At 38.4% G+C, this 17,589-nt stretch overlaps 1 protein-coding gene across 1 annotated transcript; it reads right to left on the bottom strand.

The window, feature by feature from the left end:
- Positions 1-29: 29 nt before the first annotated feature.
- Positions 30-17,387, bottom strand: LOC306887856 (E3 ubiquitin/ISG15 ligase TRIM25-like; the record flags this gene model as incomplete). Its single annotated transcript, XM_079445857.1, has 5 exons — positions 30-35; positions 100-670; positions 16,200-16,251; positions 16,363-16,522; positions 17,364-17,387. 5 exons carry the CDS (start codon positions 17,385-17,387, stop codon positions 30-32), a joined length of 813 nt encoding a protein of 270 aa, XP_079301983.1.
- Between the last annotated feature and the right edge of the window lie 202 nt (positions 17,388-17,589).

Genomic DNA, 17,589 nt, shown 5'->3' with positions numbered 1-17,589 from the left:
AGCAATATTTAATCAGTGTCAAGTTTTTTTTAGCTCTACACAGAAAATAAACAGTCTGTTAGATAACTACACAATTATATTAACTTGAGTTTTAAATACCTGTTTCTCTGTCCTCTGTGTTGCAGCTAAAACAGTGTCGTGGTTTTTATGTTCATCCATCGTACACAGCACACATATACATTTCTGGTCAGTGCAACAGAAAACCTCAAGGAGCTTCCCATGTTTCTGGCAGATCATCTCCTGCAGTCGTCCAGTGGCATCAGTCAAACTGTGTCTCTTTCCTTTAAACCAACTCTCATGTTCCTCAAGGTGATTCTGACAGTAAGAGTTCAAGCACATCAGACAGGACTTGACAGCTTTGTATTTTCTTCCAGTACAGACATCACACTCAGCTTCAGCATCACAGTCAGCAGGACGTTTCCTCTTCTTCAGTTTCTCCACCACTTCAGCCAGCATGGTGTCTCCAGCTAAAGCAGGTCTTGTACTGAAGGTCTGTCTGCACTGAGGACAGCTGTAGACTCTCATCTGATCCTCCTGATCCCAGCGGCCTGTAATACAGCTCTTACAGTAACTGTGTCCACACTGGATGGTCACTGGATCCTTCAGGTGATCCTGACATACTGGACACAAGAACTCATCCTGAAAAACTCTGGCTCCTGCCATGTTACTGCTTGAATACAGAGACACAAACACACAACAGCTCAACTGCACTTCAGTTTCTCTTTCCCTGAACACGTGTTTCCTGTTTCTGTGTTTGAGTGATGTGTGTAAAACAATTGTGTCTGCGAGTCTGTAAAGCTTCTGTAGAGTTTAGTATTGACACATCTGAATCTTATTGAAGTAAACAGTGATGGTAATAATGGCGTATAAGCCAAGTATGATAACCCATACTTGTAGTCAAGTCACCTTTATGTATATAGCACTTTATACAATACAGATTGTGTCAAAGCAGCTTTACAGTGTCAACAGGAATATAGTTTGTCAATAATGCAAGAGGACAATAACAAAGAGTCATTTTTACAGATAAAGTCAGTTCATTGATGATTCATTGATGTCATCATCCAGTTCAGATCTCTTCCAATAGTGTCTGCACAATCACTCTGCTGAAAAAAAAAAACCCAATAGAACCATCGCAGAACATTCTAATGGTTTCCAATACAAATACCATTACAAACCATCAAATATTAATTGTATTTTGTAGTGTGTGGAATATTTGGGACATATTCCATTAGGATTTATTGGTTTTAGCAAGCCACCAATAGAAGGTGACCAATTACCAGTAGAGATCCACAGGGTCCATTACAGTTTCCATTAAAACCAATACAAGTCCCATGATAACCAGTAAAACCATTACAAAATTTGTGATGGTATCTATTGTTTTTTCAGCAGTCAAGCATCCCCAACTAACGCCGGGTGTACACCGTGCTGACGGTCGGAAGATCGTATGTCCACGCACACGATACGTGTGTGTTTATTTGAAAATCGTACAGATGTACCACATGATTTTAAGACCTGCTAAATTCCGAAGCAATCACATGAAGTGCCCTGATGTAATAACATGTACTGAATTGAGTTGAAAGAAGGGCAGGGTATAATAAAGCCATTTACAGTACATTTAAATAAAACTTCTTTCTCTCTCTCTCTCTCTTGTGCGCATGTGCGAGAGGTTTGTGGAGCGAGTGAGAAGAGTGCGCGGTGAGTGACACCTGAGTGTGTTTTCTAACTTTTTTTGTGTTTGTTTGTTTGTTTATGTTTTTTGTGTGTTATTTTGTGTATGAGGAGTAGTTTTCTTTAGAGAAAGTTGTGGAAGTCTGCTCCCGGTGTCTTTGTTGCCGGGAAGCATGGCTGCGTCAGGTGTTACGAGTAGTGATGGTCTAACTCGGCGTCATGGGATTAAGATTTTGTGTAAATTCAGTGTGGAGGAATGTGCTTTAGCGGTTGGCAATGTAGTTGGTTGCAACGCTATTGTTTCTGCATCTAAAATGAACAACGCGGTTGTTTTATTTTTAAACGCGATCGAAAAAGCTAATGAGCTTATTCAAACATTTATTTATAGCTCCGCCTACTTTCCAAGATGGCTGCATGTCTTTTTGTCTGCTCTTTGTTTGTTTATTCTCAATTTTTTTAAAAGGTTTTTAGTGCACTTTTCACTGAAATAATCCAGACAGTGTTTTCATTTAATTTTAACGAAGTTTTGTAGTTATGGATATCTTATTTTGTTATTTTTGTGAGCTCTTGGCCTATTATTTGGTCTGAGGCCTATCTTCGTGCTACTTTATGCTACAGTTCAGGGATCTGCTGCAGTGTGGCTTGTCTTCAGCCTAGATCTGTGACAGGCTCTTGAAACAGGATTTACAGCAAGATAACAACATCTATCGCCAGCTGCATTGTGGTTTGCTTCCAGCACACACTAAAGCCTACGCTATCTGGCTACAGCTATTCTGAGAGGTTCTCGGCCTACTCCTCCTGGTCTGAGGCCTACATGGACCTGCTGCCGTGTGGCTTGCCTTCAGCCTAGATCCGTGGCAGGGGTCTTCGGATCAGGATTTACATCAAGATACATCAAGCCTTGTTTTCAGCATACTTTGAAGCCTGTGCTACACTACTATAGCTCTGAATCATGCTTTTCTTTATAAAAATATTACTGGTTTTCTGGATTTTGTCATTTACCTTTTTGCTGCATGTTCAGTATCAGGACCCCGGGCCTGCTGGTAAACGCACTCTAGGGTCTGCCACAGCATTTCATTGTCGGGGAACATTAGACTTCATTCTTCAATCGAGAGATGTCCTATCCTATTGGATTACTAAATCTGTTGGACTTTCTGTCACCCAGGTATTTCGAACTCTTCCATATTTTTCAATTATGCTATTGCAGGAACTGTTTGACTCCAACTTGTTACTGGCTTTGCCCTCTGTAAAAGACAAACAATCGATTTGTTCTGGTGTTGCTCTTAGACGCATGTTAATTATTTTCATGTTATTGATCTCTGGTAATGTTCGTTCCAAATCCTGGGCCAGCTAACTCAGTTACTGCCCAGCTGTCATTTGGTGAATTTTGTGACCGTAAATCATTGGGTTTTTTACATGTAAATATTTGCAGTCTGCTGAATTCTAAGCATTTTGACACTTTAAAAACATTGGTTCATACAGCTAATCCTGATGTCCTCGCTATTTCTGAATCTTGGCTTAAAAAAGGGAATACTGATCTTGACATCTTTATACCAGGTTATAATGTGTTTCGTCAGGATAGAGCTACCAGGGGTGGTGGTGTAGCTATGTATGTTAAAGATCATCTACAATGTACTGTTGTTCTTTCTAAGTCAGGTCCTAAACAACTTGAATTATTGGTACTAAAGCTGAGGCTTTCAATTACTTTCTCTATCTCTGTTGCTGTTTGCTATAGAGCACCTTCAACTCCAGTTTCTGCACTTACAGCCTTTAGTCAATTCCTAGCTCCATACATATCCTCTGAGTTTGTCCTTATGGGTGATCTGAACTGGGATATGATTAATCCCCCAGATACAGTTTTGCAACAGTTTGATGCTCTAAACCTTACTCAGATGATATCTGAGCCCACCAGACTTAATCTTAAATCTTCCTCATCATCTACTCTGATTGACCTCCTTTTGACTAACAATCCATCTAATTATCAAGCCGGAGTTTTCAGTCAAATAACTGATCATTGCGCTATTGCATGTGTACGTTCTGGCCATTCATTCAAAAGGCCCCCAGTAATTGTAACCAAGCGCTCTTTGAAAAAACTAGACATGCAAGCTTTTCTCCAAGATGTTGCGGCCGTGTCCTGGGACAGAATTAATTCTTTCCACCTCTTGGAAGAGGCATGGTCTTTTTTTTAAAAATTAGAATAAAAAATCGATATAGTCCCTGGTTTTCAAATGACTTGGCTGAGATTATTCATCATAAAAATGCTCTTTGGAGAAAAGCTCGCTTTACCCAAACTCCAATTGACTGGCTGGCCTTCCGCCAATGCAGAAATAAAGCAACACAGGCCATCAGAAACATTTCATTTTAAAGAAATATTCACCACATGTGGCACTAATGCTAGGGCATTCTGGAAAACAGTCAAGGTAATGGAAAATAAAGTTATTTCACCTAATTTACCAGTTTCTATGTCATTTAATGACATCATTATTACCGAGAAGTCTCGGATGGCCTCACTTCTAAATCATCACTTTATTAATGCAACCGATACAGCTTCAATGTCAAACCTTAATCCAGTTTTAGTGGATACTTCAGTTCCAACCTTAGCAGATGCCCAACTTTCTTCATCATGCAACAATGGCTTTTCTTTTATGCCTTTTTCCACCTCTGAAGTCCAGGATGAACTCTCCAAGCTGAACACAAATAAATCTGCTGGCCTTGATGGTCTTGATCCCATGTTCTTAAAAGCAGCATCCCGCATTATTGCCGCTCCCGTCACAAGACTCTTTAACATGTCCTTACAGCTTTCTGAGTTCCCTATTGATTGGAAATCAGCTATAATTTTTCCCCTCTTCAAAGGGGGTTCTGAATCTGATCCAAATTGTTATCGCCCAATTTCCATCCTACCATGTCTTGCCAAAGTTCTGGAGAAGCTCGTCCTAAAACAGTTAAATGATTTTCTGGATAAAAATCATATATTATTTGACATGCAATCTGGTTTTCGGGTAGGACATGGGTGTATAACAGCTATCACAAAGGTCCTTGACGAGATAATTACAGCATTAGACAGCAAACAGGTCTGTATTGCCACCTTTATAGACCTCGCCAAGGCCTTTGACTCTGTAGACCATAGGATCCTTTTACATAAGCTTTCCAGTATTGGTCTGTCCTCTTCTAGCTGTGTTTGGTTTGCCAATTATCTCACCAACCGTGCCCAGCAATTGAAGGTGGAAAATATTATGTCAGACCCACTTAATATCTCTAAAGGTGTGCCTCAAGGCTCCATCCTGGGCCCAACCCTTTTTTCTATCTATGTTAATGATATAGCCAAAGCTGCTGGCACCTCTAGGATACATCTTTATGCAGATGATACCATTCTGTATTCAGTTGGTTCCTCTCCCAATTCTGTGGCTTCCAGTCTTACTCAGCTTCACCTCTATAGAGCAGTTTTTTGATAATCTCCACCTTCAAATTAACACCAGCAAGACTAACTGTATCCTTTTTAGCCGAAAACCAGTTACCGAGACTCCACTTATAATCACCTGCATGAACGGTATGGCTCTGGAGTATGTCAAAAAATATAAATATCTAGGTATATGGTTGGATTCATCTCTGTCATTCATCACACACATCATTAACCTTCAAACAAAAATTAAAGCTAGATTAGCCTTTCTTTTCCGCAATAAAGCTTCCTTTACTCATGCAACTAAACGCACCCTCGTTAAGATGACAGTACTGCCAATTTTGGACTATGGCGATATTATCTATAGAATGGCACCAAACAGTTCTAAATAAACTTGACACACTTTATCATTCAGCCATCCGTTTTGTCACTAATGTACCCTTTCACACTCATCATTGTGACCTGTATAAACGGGTGGGCTGGCCTTCTCTTCATACTCGGCGGCTCCATCACTGGTTTCTCTTCATATATAAAACAATCCTGGGCAAGACACCTCTCTGTCATCTCTTCTTCATGCTGCTCATAACGTTTATCATACAAGATCAAGTAATTTGATTAAATTTAGTACCCCTCCTACTTCTACTATCTTTGGACATAATGCCTTCCGCTTTGCAGCAGTACATGACTGGAATATACTACAAAACACACTGAAACTTACATCTTTGATTCCAATTTCCACCTTTAAACAAAACCTCCAAAATTACATAGCTGACTCTTGTTCCTGCTGATAATTATGAACTATATTTATACACGCATATTTAAGCACTTTTTCTTTTTTTTTTTTTTTTGCTGTTTACCTTTTTTAATTCAATTGCCTGTCCTATGTGTGTTATGTGTTTGACTATGTACAGTTGTATAGTATGTCCTTATTGATTTTTGTAGCCTCTTGGCCAGCATGTTTGTAAATGAGAAGTGGTTCTCAAACAGTTTACCTGGATAAATAAAGGTTAAATAAAAAAAAAAAACGGGAGTCGTGATTAATGATGCGCTTACGCATGTTCTGCCGCTAAGTAGCCCTTCTAGAAAGATTGTTGTGTCGAATGTTCCTCCTTTTGTTTCTGATGCAAGTATTGCTAAAGAATTGTCTTCCTTTGGTAAGATTGTTTCTCCCATTAGGAAAATTGCTTTTAGTTGTAAATCACCCTTGCTGAAACATGTAGTGTCTTTTCGGAGACAGGTCTATATGATTTTGAAAAACAATGCTAATGAGCTGAACCTGTCCTTTAATGTTAAAGTTGAGGACTTTAATTATACAGTTTATGCAACATCTGAAAGTATAATGAAATGCTTTGGCTGTAACAAAATTGGCCATTTGATACGTGCTTGTCCTGAAAAAATGGATGAAAATGCTACTGTACAGACTAACACTCAGAGTAATCCTTCTGAAGTTGTGTCTGTCACAGAGGATGTTTTGGCCCCTGCTGCTGCTGTTGCGTTAGGTTCTGGTGGGTCGGTTGGGAATAAACCCACTATGGCTGAGGTTACTGCAGGTCGTTTATCTGTATCTGATTTTATGATTTTTGACACTGTTAATTTGAGCAGTGACATCAATACAGATAAAATGACAACTACTGGTAAACAGGTCAGTGAGGGTGTTGTCGGAGAATCGGAGATGGAAACAGAGACAATCTTCAAAGTTCCAAATAAAAGGAAAAAAGTCCACCTGACCAAAGTCTTTAAACAAACCAAAAAAGACAAAAATGAGGCTGAAAGTTTAGTCCCAGAGAATGACAGTGATTCTTCAGATTCCAATATTTCTGATTGTTCTTATCTTTCATCGCAAAATGAAAATGATAATCAGACCACAGTATATAAAGTTGAGGACATTAGCAAATTTTTGAAAGAACCTAAAGGCTTACCTGGAGTTCAGGTTGAAAATTACTTCCCTGATCGCTCAACTTTCATTAATGATGTATAAATTTTAATGAAAGAAGGTGCAGACAAAGAAGTTTTCCGTCTTAGGAAAATTGTGAGTAAACTTAGAAAGCAAAATCTTAATGATGAAAAACAAGATATGGTATAATTTATTCTCATTGGTAGAAGTCTTTGCCTTGCTGACTGTTTCTTTTAATTATCTCTGTCTTTTTAAAACAGAAAAACATTTTTTTTATGAGAGATTTTAAAGTTGGAACTCTCAATTTAAATGGTGCCATTCTACTATGCTACTTGGGCACATAGTAGAGATAATATTATTTCTATGGCAAGACTGGATAGGTTTTGTGTGTCTAATCATCAAGTAAATCTTGCCAGAGAATGTAAAATAATTCCTGTAGGTTTTTCTGATCACTGTTCTGTTGTTTGTAATATTTTTATTAATTATGTGTATTTAAAGAGTGCTTATTGGCATTTTAATACATCCCTTTTAAATGATAAAAAGTTTATTGGAATTTTTAATTTGTTTTGGGAAAATTTTAAGAAACAAAAACAGTTTTATACTTCCTTACAACAATGGTGGGATTGTGGCAAGGTCCACATTAAACAATTATGTCAAGAGTACACTCTTAATGCCACTAAAGATATGGCCCAGTCAATGAAGATTTTAGAAAAGGAAATTTTAGAACTTTTAAATACAACAGCTTCTACAGGTGATGGTGTTTGTTTTGAAAGCAGTAAATCCAAAAAGGAAATGCTTGCAGATTTGTTGGGTACCAAAGCTCAAGGGGTGTTAATACGTTCACGTTTTCAAAGCATCTCACAAATGGATGCACCATCTAAAAAAAATTTCAATTTGGAAAGAAAAAACGGCCAAAGCTGTATGCATTCATTACGCTCGGATATAGGGAAAGAGCTTACTGAGCCTAGTGAGATACGCAAACATGCTGTTGGATTCTATTCAAACTTATATAAATGTGAATTGTCTCAAAGAGAAGATAATGATTTTATTTTTCTAAATGATCTTCCAAAGATTGATGAAGAGTCTAATATTATGCTTGAACAAAATTTGTCACAAAATGATTTATATACCTCTATGATGAGCATGGAAAATGGAAAGACTCCTGGCATTGACGGGATTCCTGTTGATTTTTATAAAATTTTATGGCCAGTAATTGGAGAAGATTTTTTTTAGTTCTTAATGATAGTTTGAATAAAGGATTGTTATCGTTAAGCTGTAGAAGAGCTGTTAGTACCCTTTTGCCCAAGAAGGGAGATCTCCAAAACATAAGCAATTGGAGACCTATATCTCTTTTATGTGCAGACTATAAAATTGTATCAAAGGCTTTAGCTACAAGGTTAAGTCAAGTTCTGAGTCAAGTAATACATCCCAATCAGAATTATTGCATACCCAATAGGTCAATCTTCGATAACATCTCATTGGTCAGAGATGTTTTGGAGGTTGCAAGGCTATTTGGTGTAAATGGCGGTCTAATTTCGTTAGACCAAGAAAAAGCCTTTGATCGCATAGAGCATGCATATTTGAGAGAGGCTTTAGAAGCTTTTGGTTTTAGTCAGGTTTTTATAAATATGATTGAGGCCATGTATCGTGACATTGAGAGTGATCTCAAAGTCAATGGTGGTTTGAGTGCTCCGTTTAGGATTCAGAGGGGAGTGAGACAGGGATGTGCCATGTCAGGCATGTTATATTCCCTGGCTATTGAAACTCTGCTTCATAAATTAAGAAATGAGTTGAGTGGTTTTACTATACCATACTGTAATGTCACGTTGCACCTTTCTGCCTATGCAGATGATGTAGTTGTTTTTATATCTGGTGCTGATGATATTGAAAAACTGAAGATTATTGTTAACAGTTTTAAAAAAAATTCTTCTGCAAAAGTTAACTGGGGAAAAAGTGAGGCCCTTTTAATGGGCGATTGGAATAGAGGTCCTCCCAGTTTGCCTGGAGGTTTAATTTGGAAGAAAGGCGGATTTAAATATCTTGGCATTTTTCTAGGGAATGATGACTTTGTTACAAAAAATTGGGATTGTATGCTAGAAAAAAATCAAAGGACGCTTGCAGAAATGGAAATGGCTACTCCCCAAACTGTCTTATCGAGGTCTTACGCTCATAATCAACAATCTGGTGGGCTCCTCTTTATGGCGTAAACTTGCTTGTGTCGATCCGCCTCTGGGACTGTTACCAAAACTTCAAGCAGAAATGGTCAATTTTTTTCTGGGACAACTTGCACTGGACTCCTCAAAGTGTGCTTTTCCTGCCAAGGGATGAAGGAGGTCAAGGCTTGGTGAATCTGGTCAGCAGAGGAGCGACTTTTAGGTTACAGTTCATTCAGCGACTGCTGATGGGTCCCCAGAATCTAGTGAGGAGACGATTAGCACAAATCATTGTATCTGGGGTGAATGGAATGGGACTTCATGCTGCACTGTTTTTGACGGACTATACTCTCCTGGATTTGTCTAGACTACCTTCATTTTATAAAAGTCTTTTAAAGTGTGAGTGTCTTTTAAAGTGTGGAGACTTTTTAAACATAAATGGACAGAGTCAGCCACATCTCTTTTCTGGTTGCTTGAGGAACCTGTCGTGTTTGGAAGTCGCCTTGATGTGTCAGGAGTTGACCTTCAAGGGATAAAAGACTTGCTTGTGTCAAAGAAGCTATTGCAATTGAAAGATATTGTTGAAAAAGCAGAACCTGGACTAAAAAATGTAGAAACCGTGGCTATACATCTGGGAATAAGATCAGTGAGATTTGTTAGAGGTTTTCTGAACAAACTGGATGGGGGTTTAAACTCCAAGGAAAAAGCTCTACTTGAGAGTTACAGTATGGGTGATATTGTCCCTGATGCTAATGACCTCTTCCCAGACATCAGAAGTACACCTGATCTTGAAGAATCCTCACATAATAGTCCTCTGTTGTGTTTGAATACAAATGAAAATGTTGATTTTTGTACAGTTAAAGGAAAGATCTTATACAAATGTATTGTGAAGGTAATAAATAAACATACATTAAAAGACAGAATTGACACAGTTTGGAGAGACAAACTAGGACTGGTAGAGGAAATAAAACCAGAGTGGAGAGTACTATACAAACCACCGTTGACTAAAAGAGCAGGTGATCTTCAGTGGAGAATACTGCATGGTGCAATCGCTGTAAACGCCTTTGTGATGAAATTGAATCCCACTGTAAATATAATTGTCCTTTCTGTTCAGAAAGAGAAACAATATTCCATTGTTTTATGAATTGTGACAGACTTTCTCCACTCTTTGATCTTTTAGAATTTTTATTCTCTTTATTAGGGATTTCTTTTACAAAGCAATGTTTTATATTTGGCTTCAAGTATAGTAGACTACAGAAATATAAGTGTCAATTAATGAACTTTATTGTTGGTCAGGCCAAATTAGGAATTTATATTTCCAGAAGAAATGAAATAGAACAGAGAAATGGGCAACATATTGTATCAGTTTTTAAGAATATGTTTAAACCAAGAATTCTTGTTGATTTTAATTATTACAAGATGCAATCAATGTTTTTGAGATTGAATGGTGTTGTGATGTTGGTATGTATTCTATGAGACAAAAGTACAGAATGTCACATTTTATTATTAGCCGTTTCAACTCATACATGTTTTACCAAATAAAAAGAACAGCACTTTTAGAGTTCATCCCACTCATTGATGTGAGCATAAGTATTGGGACAGTTGAACATAAGGCAGATATAAAAGATGAAAAGCTATTATTTAGTTGCAGATCCCTTGCACACAATCACAGCAGTGAGTCTGTGACCCATAGACATCACCAGACTCTTGCTCTCATCCTTTGAAATACTTTTCCCAGCCTTTAATGCAGCCAATCCCAATTGTTGCTTGTTTTGGGGAGTTTTTGCCTTTACTCTCCTCTTCAGCTGGTGAAATTCATGTTCAATCGGATTTAAATTTAAATGAATTTAAATGAGTGCAAAACAGATGTGGTAGTTTTTGGTCCTCTTAGCTCTTCACCAATTATTTATAGTTATTTGGGGCTTCTTTTATCCATTCACAAAAAATCTAGGTGTATTATTTGATTCAGAGCTAAATTTTGTCAAACAAGTTAATACTGTGGTGAAAACTAGTTTCTACTACTTAAGGTTAATATCTAAGATTAAACCTATGCTCTCATCTAGAAATTTGGAGACAATCATCCATGCTTTCATATCATCTAGACTGGATTATTGTAATGCTGTGTATTTAGGCATTTCTCAGTCATTGGTAAATCGATTACAGCTTGTTCAAAATGCAGCTGCCAGACTACTGACTGGTAGGAGAAAGAGGGATAGAATAACTCCAATTTTAGCATCCTTGCATTGGCTACCTGTTAGATATCGGATCGATTTTAAGGCCTTAGTAATAATCTTCAATATTGTAAACGGTCTTGCACCTTTGTATTTGTCAGATCTTGCTACCTTGCATAAACCTGTTAAGAACTTGAGATCTGCTGACAAGCAATTACTCCAGGTACCGTGGTCCCAACTTAAGCGAAAAGGGGATCGGGCCCTTTCAATTGTCGTTCCTCGGCTATAGACTAATCTACCTCTAGAAATTTGTGCTGCCCCCTCTGTGTTCGCTTTTAAAACAGCTTTGAAGAAGCATATTTATTTTATGGCGTTTGAATCTGATTTAGGAGAAACGTAATGAATGCTTTTCTTTTTAAGATGATGTGTCATTGTTTGTGTTTTTTTTTTTTTTTTTTGGAATGATTGTACAGCACTTTGGGCTGCTCTGAAGGCAGTAGAAATGTGCTTTATGAGAAACTAAACTAAACTAAACTAAACTAAATCTGGAGATTGACTTGAGGAATCTAAGACTTTCATTTCTTTGCTCTTATAAACTCCTTGACTGAACTGCAGGGTGTTTTGGGTCATTGTCCTGATGCAATATGAAGCACTTCCCAATGAATCTGGTGGCATTTTCTTGAATATTGGTAGGCAAGATGGTTTTGTACCCTTCCAAATTCATTCTGCTACTGTCATCATACATTAAGTCATCAGTAAAGTTGAGAGGGCCTGTTCCAGAGACAGCCATGCATGCCCATGCCATGACACCACCTCCACCATGCTTTACAGATGAGGCTGTATGCTGTAAGCTAGGCTGTAAGTCTCCAGGACAGTAGATTGTCAGAGCATCACCCCAGCTTTCTGGAAGCTGTTGGTGATTTTACAGACACGTCTTTTAGGATTCATTTTCACAGCTTTTATGATTTGTCTGTCATCAGCTACTGTTGTTTTCTCAGCCGATCAGGTCGTTGTTGGTTGCTGGTGGTTTCCAAACTCTTGATTTCTCCATGCCCTTTGTTTTTGCTAGAGCTCTAACTGACTTCCTCTTTTCTTTTAGCATCCAAATTGCTTGCTTTTCTCTCAAAGTCAGTTCTCTCCTCATCCTGGTTTGTTTGTGATATCATCGAATGCAAGATTCAGAACGCAGAAGTAATGGATAAAACTGATACGACACATTCCCTGCGGCATGGTACATTTTGTTACAGCTTACTTTTGAGGGGTTTTCCACTGGGTATAGTACCTGGAACTTTTTTTCAGTACTACCTCAGCTGAGGTTCCAAGCAACTTGCTAGATTTAAATCAGCACAGCCAGCAAAGGATTGAACACAACTTCTTCTTTTTTTTTTTTGAATGAGAGCACCTTTTTTTTTCTTAAACTAAAAATGTCTGTTTCGTGGTCTGTTGAGGAATTACAGACGTTCCTCTCGTTGATAGCGGATCCAGCGAGAGCCCAATGGGATGATGTGTATAATCTTGCCCACTCTACAGCGGTACTAAGCTGCAGTGGAAACGCAAACCAAGCTGAGCCAAGCTGAGTTGTTCCACACAGTGGAAAAATGCCATTACCTATCTAAATGGGGACATTACATAGACTTGTATGATTTTTCTATACAGATAGTTATACATTTTCTAACCTAAACCTAATCATAAACCTAGCCCTCACAGAAAACGTTCTGCATTTTTCAAATGAAAAATGTTTACTTTATTTTTATAACAGTTTTACAAATGAGGACGTCCCCAAAGGGAAGTTTTGCTCACTTTTGGGTACAAATAAAATATGGTTAAGAAGTCTTTCTCTCTCTCTCTCTCTCTCTCTCTCTCTCTCTCTCTCTCTCTCTCTCAAACACACACACACACACACACTTATGTTTGTTTCTGTGAATTGTGGGTACTTTCCATAGACTTCTGTTACAACCCGAATTCTGGAAATGTTGGGACATTTTTTAAATTTCAATAAAAGGAAAACTAAAAGACTTTCAAATCACATGAGCCAATATTTTATTCGCATCAGAACATGGATAACATAACTGTGTTGTGTTGTGTTCTCAGTTTAAACACATAACATGTTTAAACTGAGAAATTTTACAATTGTATGCATAAAATGAGCTTATTTCAAATTTGATGCCTGCTACAGGTCTCAAAATAGTCGGGACAGGGGTATGTTTACCATGGTGCAGCATCTCCTCTTCTTTTCAAAACAGTTTGAAAACGTCTGGGCATCGGGTTTTTACGAGTTTCTGGAATTTTGGTGTTGGAATTTGGTCCCATTCTTGGTTTCCAGCTGCTGAAGAGTTTGTGGTCGTCTTTGACGTATTTTTCATTTAATGATGCACCAAATGTTCTCTATAGGTGAAAGATCTGGACTGCAGGCAGGCCAATTAAGCACCCGGACTCTTTTACTACGAAGCCATGCTGTTGTAATAGCTGCAGTATGTGGTTTTGTCTTTCAGGGGGCAGTCAAAACCAAGACTGATGTGAGACCCTTGAGTAAGGCAACAAACCCCCAACTTCTCCCCGGCCGCCACAGCATAAATGGCTGCCCACTGCTCTGGGTGTGTGTTCACGGTGTATGTGTGTGAGTGTGTGTGTGTTTGTTCACTACTCACTGCTGTGTGTGTGCACTTGGATGGGTTAAATGCAGAGCACAAATTCCGAGTATGGGTCACCATACTTGGCCACACGTCACGTCCTTAAAATAAGTATTGAACATGTCACCATCTTTCCTTTCCTTTTCCCTTTCCTTTTGCGTTGTCCTGCTGAAATAGACATCGTCTGGAGGGGAGCATATGTTGCTCTAAAACCTTTATATACCTTTCAGCATTCATAATGCCTTCCAAAACATGCAAGCTGCCCATACCGTATGCACTTATGCACCCCCATACCATCAGAAATGCTGTATTTTAAACTGAATGCTGATGACACGCTGGAAGGTCTCCCTCCTCTTTAGCCCGGAGGACAAGGCGTCCATGATTTCCAACAAGAATGTCAAATTTGGACTCGCCTGACCATAGAACACTTTTCCACTTTGAAACAGTCCATTTTGTTCTTTTCAAAATTCCTTGCTTTTTCAGCCCTTTTTTGCCCCGTGCCAACTTTTTTGAGACCTGTAGCAGGCACCAAATTTGAAATGAGCTCATTTAGTGGATAAAAGTGTGAACTTTCTCCATTTAAACATTTGTAATGTTCTCTATGTTCTATTGTGAATACAATATTTGCTCATGTGATTTAAAAGTCTTTTAGTTTTAATTTTATTAAAATTTAATAAAACGTCCCAACATTTCCGGAATTCGGGTTGTACTTTTATACTGACCAAACAATATTTTCTATCCCCTAACCCAACCTTAAAGCTAAACCTACCCCTTACAGAAAAGCTGTTTGCATTCTTACACTTTCAGATAACATATTTTTGTTTTTTTGTTTTTTTTCCACCTCATGGGGACCGCAGGCCAGTCCCCACAATGTCAAAAATTTCAGGTTTTACTTTCCTTGTGAGGACATTTGTTACACACACACACACAATATTAACATTTTAAGTCAAGTCAAGTCACCTTTATTTATATAGCGCTTTTTACAATGCAAATTGTGTCAAAGCACTGCACAATATCAAAAAAGGAAAATAATGTGTCAATAAGTTTAAACAGTGTCTTGCAATCAGGTCGACGATATCGCTGGAAATGAAGCGTCCCCAACTGAGCAAGCCAGAGGCGACAGCGGCAAGGAACCAAAAACTCCATCGGTGACAGAATGGAGAAAAAACCTTGGGAGAAACCAGGCTCAGTCGGGGGGCCAATTCTCCTCTGGCCAAACAAACCAGCAGTTCAGTTCCAAACTGCAGCAAGTCAGATTGTAAGGGCTCAGCTGGTTCCAGTGGTCTTTTCCGATGGCTGTCTAAGTGGCGGGGTCCTCAATGGGGATCTGTCTCTGGCGTTCATCCAGGTGTCTAGCCTCTGCCTACGATCAGGGACACATACGTCATCTCCCGGCGCTGATCCTCCATCTCAGGTGTTCGGTCATCTCAGATCATGTAATGGTTGGATCCAGACTGAAATTCTGTAATTCCTAGATTGGAGGCAGAAACGGAGAGACAAGCAGAGACATGATTAGCGTAGCTGCTGTTCCATCTAAGCAAAAATAAATTGTTCAACCCAAGCTAAGGAATAATAATAATGTACGTCTGATCAGATATAACTGCAGTACAAGATTATAAGATGCATTATGTGAATGCTTGGCTAAAGAGATGTGTCTTTAATCTAGATTTAAACAGAGAGAGTGTATCTGAACCCCGAACGTTATCAGGAAGGCTATTCCAGAGTTTGGGAGCCAAATGTGAAAAGGCTCTACCTCCTTTAGTGGACTTTGCTATCCTAGGTACTACCAAAAGTCCAGAGTTTTGTGACCTTAGAGAGCGGGTTGGATTATAGCGTGGTAGAAGACAAGTTAGGTACGCAGGTGCTAAACCACTTAGGGCCTTATAGGCAAGTAATAATAATGTGTAAATGATACGGAATTTAATAGGTTGCCAGTGCAGAGACTGTAAAATTGGAGTAATATGATCATATTTTCTTGACCTGGTGCATTTTGGACTATCTGTAGCTTGTTTATTGAAGATGCAGGACAACCAGCTAGCAGTGCATTACAATAGTCCAGTCTAGAGGTCATGATAAAACACATCAGAATCAGGAATTATGAATCTGTTTGATCTTTTTATGTAGCTGAACTCTTCATATTCAGTGTATCATCAGTGTCTCAGTACAGATGACCAGATATCCTGTGCAAATAATCATTTATATCATCAATTATAAAAGTCTTATTTCACCTTCTACAGAAGAACATGAACACACTCAGTGAGTTTTTCTGCTTGTTTTCTTACTGACTTGCATTGTAGGAAGTCCTTCCTGGTTCTGGGAACAGTGTTGGTGAAGGTGACTGTGGAAATCAACAGACATGAACAGTGTGAACGGACATTTCTCATATGATTTTCTCCATGATATGAGATAATGATGGACTCGTTTCTAAGATGATTCTCCAGAACTTTACCTCTGTCTAAGATCTTCTTGAGCTCCTCTTTGAAGAAATCCTCCAGTTTGTCTCTCAGCTGATGGACAGATTCTCTCAGATCATCAAAGGAAATAAGAGGAGTGAAGAGATCATCATTTCCATCTGTAGATTCAGGAGGTGCTGAGAGAGACTGGAAACTCTACAGAAAACAGAAATCAAAACTCACCACCTCCACATTTCACCCAATAACCTGCACCAACATCAGATTTGACTGATCTTTAGTAACTCACCTCAATCCAGGACTTTCACAGTATTTGCTTCATTCTTCTCATATTCATTATATCACATTAGAGCTGCACATTCTAGTATTTTCCAATTACACTATGTGTGAATTTTCAAGGAAATAGTTTTGATGATAAAACATCTGTTAAGAACATAAATGTCCCTCTAACAGCTCAAAACACATCAATGGAGTCTCATTGTAGGGGTGTTCAGGAAAGGCAGCTCAAAGACTACATTTAGATTGACCATTATTTATAACTTTAGGGTGTATTCACACCAGGAAAGTCCGCTAGTTCACTTGCTTTGGTCTGAACCAAATAAAAAAATTAGTTTGTTTGTTTGTTTGGTGTGGATTGCTTTCACACTGCCCTTTTCTTGCAAGTGAAGCAGAAATTGTAAACAAAACAACACATGTGCTAAGGTCATCCATTCATTGGTTCATCCATTCAACCGTACCAGAACTCATTTGGAAGCGGACCAAGACCACCTCTTCAGCTGGCTCTCGGGATGGTTGTTTGGTCCACACCCAAGTGTGATTGCTACCTGTCCCAACTTTTTTGGAATGTGTAGCTCTCATGAAATCCAAAATGAGCCAATATTTGGCATGACATTTCAAAATGTCTCACTTTCAATATTTGATATGTTATCTATATTCTATTGTGAATAAAATATAAGTTTATGAGATTTGTAAATTATTGCATTCCTTTTTTATTCGTAATTTGTACAGTGTCCCAACTTTTTTGGAACCGGGTTTGTACTTGACTAAGAGTAAAAGTAACCATCTTTAAATATACTCAAAGTATTAGTCACCCAAAAAAAATTCACTCAAGTAAATGTAACTCATTGCTACCCACCTCTGTCTATATGAGGATTTATTACACACATTTATTCATGTTATTTATTCATAGCATGTTATTTCACTAACAGAAGTTAAGCTGCAGTATTAACGTCATGAATAGAAAAGAAGAGAATCTATAACATCTC

This window comes from Barbus barbus (assembly GCF_936440315.1).
Source record: "Barbus barbus genome assembly, chromosome: 21".
Lineage (NCBI taxonomy): Eukaryota > Metazoa > Chordata > Actinopteri > Cypriniformes > Cyprinidae > Barbus > Barbus barbus.
The sequence above is the reverse complement of the archived record's forward strand: the minus strand, read 5'-3'. Positions and strand labels throughout refer to the sequence as shown.